Source organism: Mercurialis annua, linkage group LG5 (assembly GCF_937616625.2).
Source record: "Mercurialis annua linkage group LG5, ddMerAnnu1.2, whole genome shotgun sequence".
NCBI lineage: Eukaryota > Viridiplantae > Streptophyta > Magnoliopsida > Malpighiales > Euphorbiaceae > Mercurialis > Mercurialis annua.
In genome coordinates, this window is record NC_065574.1 from 47,999,095 (window position 1) to 48,005,954 (window position 6,860).

A 6,860-nucleotide genomic window follows, 5' to 3' on the forward strand; every position below is an offset into this window, starting at 1 on the left:
TCAAGCCCGGTCGTAAGTGGAAGAGTCTGGACAGGCGGACAAGACACCTTAACCAATGAGCAAGTCCACTTCTAATTGGCTTGTTAATTAAAAAACTAAAAACATTCAATTGTCATAATTTTGAAAAAGCTAATATTTAAAAAAAAAAACTAATATTTCATTATATATGAAAGCATTAATGCCTCGAGTATAAAGTTTTGGCTTAACACATTTTTAATCCCTAAACTTTACCACTTATTTCTAGTGACGTATAAACTTTTTTCATTTTCTATTAAACCTCTGAACTATTAATTTTATTCTATTTAACTCTTCAAACTGTGCGTGAATGCACGCGTGCTGACGTGGAAAAGACAAAACGGATGGTATTGCTTGATTTACCACAGGATGAATAATAACATCACTCAGTCTATTAGTTATTATTTAGCAATCCATTCTTCCAACTCAAACTCTACTAAATCCAAGTAATAGGTTTTATATTCTCTTTGTTGCGAACCCCATTCTATCAAAATTGGGCACCAAGATAAATTGCTTTCTTTCCAAGCTCTTGTGCTGCTTGCCTTGAATATACATAGGCAATTGTTTGTAATAAATGGTTTCCAAAAGCTGCACATACAATCAGAAACTGAATTTTAATTAACAGAACAACTAATAGTAACATATCAGCCAATAGCTATCAAAATGTGTATGTTACTGATGTAGATAACCTGCATTGGATAAGCAATTTTGCTTCAGATTTGACACACCTTACGAATCTGTTCTTGTCACCTTGAGCATATTCTACCTTCTCCTCTTCTCCTTCTCTTTGAACAGCCTGAATCCAATATTAATGACAAATAATTAAACACTATTTGATGAACTTAAGATTGTGTAATGCAGGAATAGTATATAAAATAAATAAATAAAACAAAATATGCAATTCGTTTCCTAATCCTCATCTCTCTCAATCTATCAATACAAATACCAATTTGGTCTCATCATTGTTCAAACAAGTTTTGAACAAATTAATTGGTCTAGTAATAAAACCTATAAAAAATGCCATCACAAAGAATAGACTATAGAGAGGATCATAGAAGATGCAATTGATTTTATTAAATTTAGGAACGCCTACACAAAGAAACAAATTGCGCCTGGCATAACTTACCTCCTTTGCAAACTAAAGTTACAGTGTCGGGAAATGTGGATCTGCAAATTCTGATAAAAAGACTCCTGAAAGCTGAAATCAAGCAGAATTCTGGAGCATTGTGAGTCAGAATGCTGGTAAAGAAAACAATGAAGCAGACAATGTTAAATCTGTGGCAAAACAGAACATCTTTTTAGAGAAACCCCGACAATATTTTAAATGGATTCAACGAATTACACAGCCAACAAATACACACAGAGACATGCTTAATTTTTTTTGATGTATGTGCAATATTTGGACAGTGCAAAAAAGCTTACAATAAGAGTCAAATTTTAAGGATAATTTTTAAGATTCTGCTCTAGTGAATTTAATACACTTCATGCACTAAATTGTTTTCAAATAGCATCAGACAGGCAGTACTTCATCAATTAATTCCATCACTAATACATTTTTTGCTTTATGCCCGCTTCGGACTGATTCATTTCTGTTTATTTTATCTATGATTAATTTGCATTGATCTTATTGAGATATATCTTACCTGCAAGACGACCATTTTTAACAAGGTTTGCAGTGCCAGTGGTTTGCTCTTCGTCGAGAGAAACAACGCTAAAGTTTGATACTTTTGCTGCGATCTTATTCTTGTTGAGTTTGCAAGCACCGCCATCAGTACCAATGTAAGGATAATCCTCCTCACGCATAAGACCTTCAGCTTTAAGAGTATACTCAAAAGCACTTTTCATGAGCCCGACATTGCAGCATGAGTCACAAGAACCTTGTTTTTCAGGATCACACTGCACATTATACACACAGGCTTTAATCCGTCAGAAAAAGAAAATCCAATTGAATTGCCTTTAATCGGTTACTCGTCTAGATGCATCACAACTACAGATAAATATGCTCACCATTCAAAGCCATGAAGCTCAAATATCAATCTATATTCTAAGTCATATTTCAACAGTAATGGCAATACAATGTAAATCATACCCATTAATGAAGTCAAAAGAGCACCCAACTCATCTGCCATGGTATGCAATGTTGTGGATAAAAAAAGGCGATCTACCATCAAATTGACAAACAAAAAATGATATATTAATTAATTAATCCGGCATGACATTCCAAGTCAGATATCTGCAATACAAGAAATCATAAATTGTGTCGATGTTATATTCAAAGTTTCTAATGCATATAATCACAAAATCAAGGTCAAGAATAAGAACTTCGTAATAATCAGGCACGGCGTATTGCATTGGATCATTCAAATTAAAAATCAAAATTAAAACCTAAAATAAAATCAAACTCAAACTCAATCTATTAAAACCGAAAATAACAATTAATTGCAAAAAAAAAAGCTCAAATTGAAGTATAAAAGCAAGCGATTTCTATCAAAAATAAATTTAAATCAAAATTACTTTTATAATTATGAGTTAATTACCTGGTTTAACTATTGAAAAAGATGAACCGCAATAGAATCAGATAATACAAAAGACGAAGGAAGATGATGATATCACAACTAAAGAATATTATTCACTCTCAAAAAAATGAATATTATTCTTATAAGGCATAATGTAAAAAAAAAATGACGTTTTTTTAAAAATATAGGCTTAATTCCTTAAAAAAACCCCACCTTGCATTTTGTTTTCGTTTATACCCTGACCTTGTAAAAACACCATTTGTACCCAATTTTGAGTTTTTATGTTTCATCTCTACCCAAAAGCATTAAATTGTACTTTTTTTCATTTAAAAAAGAGTTTAAAACAATCCTTCATTTTTAACTTATATACTAATTAGATATTAATGTTATTAATAGTACAAAAATACCATCTTCAAAAAATTAAAAAAAATAATTTTTTTAAATTTTTAAAAAAAATATTTCCGAATTATTTTTACTTTTTTAAAAAAAATTTAATTTTTTTTAATTTTTAAAAAAATATTTCCGAAAAAAATTAAAAATAAGAATATTTTTTTATAATTTTTTTATTATTTTATAAAATTAAAAAATTAATTAATTATTTGGATGTATTTGATTATTTTTTAAGTTTAAGGATTTATTTGTATATTTTAAAATAGAAAAAAGTATGTTTTAAACTCTTTTCCAAATGAAAAGAGTACAATTTAATGCTTTTGGGTAGGGATGAAACATAAAAATTCAAAATTGGATACAAATGGTGTTTTTACAAGGTCAGGGTATAAACGAAGAAAAAATGCAAGGTGGGGATTTTTTAAGGAATTAAGCCAAAAATATAAGACAGTCCTTTTTAATTTTTTTTTAGTATAATTCAGCCTCTCAGTTTTTTTAATCGAACAAAAAAGCCCTCCGTTTATATTGCCATTAACAGATGATGTGGCCTTAAAAAAAAGGTTGAAAATGATATTTAATATTTAAAATATTTACTAATTTTATGTTTATAAAAAAATTAACATATTTTCACCCCTCTACTTAATTAAAATTCTTATTAAAATTGATAAAAATCTATTGAAATCAATTTAAACTCAATTAAATTAAATTAAAATATGATTAAACCAATCAAATCCAATTAATTAACTCTAATTAAATTAAATAAAAATTCAAGTAAAAATAATTAAATCAAATTTAAATCAATTAGAACCTATTGCAAAAACTGCATACCTTTTTTAAAAATCACCGTCAATTTCAAAAATCACCACCAGCCCCAAAACCACCGTCGATTTGAAAACAACCGCGGCACGGATGTTCTCATATATGAGAACAGACATGGCCTGTTTTCAGGCGAGAACAGACACTCGCTTGAGAACAGACCTGGTCTGTTCTCAGACGAGAACAGACAATGACCTCCGGTTGCCGGAGGTCTTCTTTTTTTTATTATTTTTAAATTAAAAGGAAAAGAAAAAATATCATTCGGGTCTTTTATTAATTGTTTTTATAAATATAAGTTTTTTAAAGGATCAAATTGAAATATAATATACATATTAAGGATATTTTTAAATCTTTTCCTTAAAGACATGTGACACTGTTAACTGCCATTTTTTAACGGAAGGATTTTTTTATTCAATAAAAATAATTAAGAGTTTGTTCAATAAAAAAATGGAGGGCTCAATTGTACCTCAAAAATCAAAAAGGATTGTTTTGTACTTTTGAAAAAACCTCAGAGGTTTTTTGTACCTTTTGCCTTATAAAATGTCTACATAATGTTTTTGATAATTATTTCTATTATCTAATTATAATTTATTTATTAGTGTCTAACACAATGTTTTTGTAATTTAATGAAATTTATTATAAGATTAAAAAAACTAGCTAAAATATAATGTCTTAGTAATGATTTTACTCAAAATAATTTATAAACAAAACTTATATAAATATTTAAGGGTTAATTCCATAAAAAAATCACGACATTTACATGATGTTTCATTTTAATCCCAATCTCTAAAAGTTGGCATTTAAAGGCATGACCTTTTATTTTGTTTCAAATCTATCGCCAAAGTAAAATTCGGTATAATTTTTTCTGACATAAAATTACTAATTCTACACACTCTAGCCAAAAGATAATAATATTTGATGTCGATTTATAATTTGGGTCTTTAATTAATGGGTTAATGAAGAACTTAATAAAAAAAAATTCACTAAAATGATAGATTTGAAAGAAAAAAATGAACGGCCATGATTTTATATGGCTATTTTAAAGATCGTGAATTTCGTGTAAAGGTCGTGATTGTTTATCACATTAACCCAATATTTAATTTAAATCTGTATGATATTTTATCTATCAAAATATTGAAATTGTCTAAGTAATAAATTTCATGTTCAATCTGAGTTTGACATGTGTAACTAGGGGTGAGCAAAAAACCGAACCAGAGCAAAAAATCGGTCAGAATCGAAGTTTGTTGTTTGGTTTTTTCGGTCAAAATGGTCTGGTTCGGTGTTAGATAGGAAGAAGTTTAAAGATCGGTGTTCGGTTTTGGTTTGAGGCTGTCAAAAACCAAAATAACCGAAAAACCGATGACGCCGAACATATTAAAACGATGTTGTTTTAAAATAAATATGCCACACTTATGAGAAGAAGAGAAGTTAAGCAAACTAGAGAGATAGAGATGAGAAAGAAATAAAAGTAGAGCTTCACTAGGAAGAAAGAAAGTAAAGCAAAATTATAAACCTGTTGCGTTGAGGAGGAGACCCAAACTCAAGCAAGAAACGATGAAAATCACGAAGAGGAAAAAAACCTACTGAGAGGAAAAGCTCTACATAGGTGGAGAGATAATTACCAAATATACCTAATAAATTATTTATCCTATTTAGTATCTCAATGCTTTCATTTTAAGTATCTACATCTCCAAAAGATTAAGATATGAGTGATAGTGCACCGAACGACTAAGTTAGCACATTTTATCCCTATTGAGATAATTACATATACAGCTGCAAGATCAGCACAGATTTTTATTGAGAGAATTGTATGTCTACACGGAGTACTTGTATGTATAATTTTTCATAGAGGTTTACTATTTACCTCTCGATTTTGAAAGAGTATAATAAGTTTTAGGAATGCAGTTAGAATTTAGTACCGCTTTTCATCGACAAACTAACGGGAAGTTTGAAAAGACGATTCACACATTAAAGAATAAGCTCTAAATGTGTGTGTTGGACTTTAGAGGCAACTAGATATAAATATATTTGTTTCTTAGTGTAACTTTTCTACAATAATAGCTATTACTCAAGCATTAAGATGGCTCCATTTGAGGCGTTATATGGTCGAAAATGTCGATCTCCTATATGTTGGAAAGAAATCGGGAAAGAAAGTTGACATGAGCCGAGATTATACAAGTGACATTAGAAAAGGTACCAAATATCAAAAAACGTTTAGAGACTGCATTTAGCCGACAGAAAAGTTATGCGGATAAAGAAAAGATATAGAGTTTCAAGGTGGCGTTTACGTATTTTTACCAGTGTTACCAATGAAAGGTGTTGTGCATTTTGGAAAGAAGGAAAAGTTGACTCCAAGATGCATTGGTCCATACGAGATAGTGGAACGAGTGGGAGGTGTAGCTTTTAAGCTAGCTCTACCACCAGATATGTCTCAAGTACATTCAATTTTACATATCTCGATGCTGCAAAAGTATATTTCAGACCCTTCACATGTCATTCAACCTCTAAGTGTAGAGGTGAATGAAGAATCGTCTTATGAAGAGCAACCAATGGAGATAGTGGATACACAAATTCGATAGTTTCGGATCAAAGAGATCCCAATTGTGAAAGTCATGTGGAGGAATCATGTGGATGAATGCACGTGGAAAACAAAGTCTGATATACGGAATCTCTATCCATACCTATTTCCTCAAGGTACGTAATTACTTTTATAATTCGAGGATGAATTATTTTAAGGGGAAGAATGTAATACACCTCTTTGTCGTGATGTAAGAATCCAACGTGTGACGCATGTAACGTATAAAGTCTGAGGAGATATGTGTTGTTTTTTATATTAAAATAAATTACAGATATAAGGGTTAATTACATAAAATATCACAACTTTTGCATGTAGTTTCATTTTAATCATGACTTTTAAAAGGTGGCATTTAAAGGCACGACCTTTCAACTTTTTTCAAATTCATCATTTCAATGTATTTTTGTTGATTAAATTCTTCACTAAACCATTAATTAAAGATCTAAATGATAAATCGACACCAAAACTTATTATCTTTCGGTTAGAGTATGTAGGATTATGAATTTTTTGTCATGAAAAATATATCGAATTTTAATTAATGGTTTAGTGAA

The 6,860-nt window shown here is 29.8% G+C and overlaps 1 protein-coding gene across 6 annotated transcripts; it reads right to left on the bottom strand.

The window, feature by feature from the left end:
• Positions 1-337: 337 nt before the first annotated feature.
• On the bottom strand, positions 338-2,659 carry LOC126680075 (probable cysteine protease RD19B). 6 transcript variants are annotated; one of them, XM_050375124.2, is made up of 6 exons: positions 2,553-2,657; positions 2,105-2,248; positions 1,659-1,911; positions 1,142-1,213; positions 705-811; positions 338-603 (listed from the first exon to the last, which is right to left on the bottom strand). In XM_050375124.2, the coding sequence occupies exons 3-5, from the start codon at positions 1,858-1,860 to the stop codon at positions 762-764; spliced, it is 324 nt and encodes a 107-aa protein (XP_050231081.1). In that variant the 5' UTR covers positions 1,861-1,911; positions 2,105-2,248; positions 2,553-2,657; the 3' UTR covers positions 338-603; positions 705-761. The 6 variants fall into 6 exon arrangements, with proteins under 6 accessions (XP_050231081.1, XP_050231080.1, XP_050231076.1 ...); XM_050375123.2 differs by having other exon boundaries at positions 744-811; positions 1,142-1,231; XM_050375119.2 differs by having other exon boundaries at positions 1,142-1,231.
• Between the last annotated feature and the right edge of the window lie 4,201 nt (positions 2,660-6,860).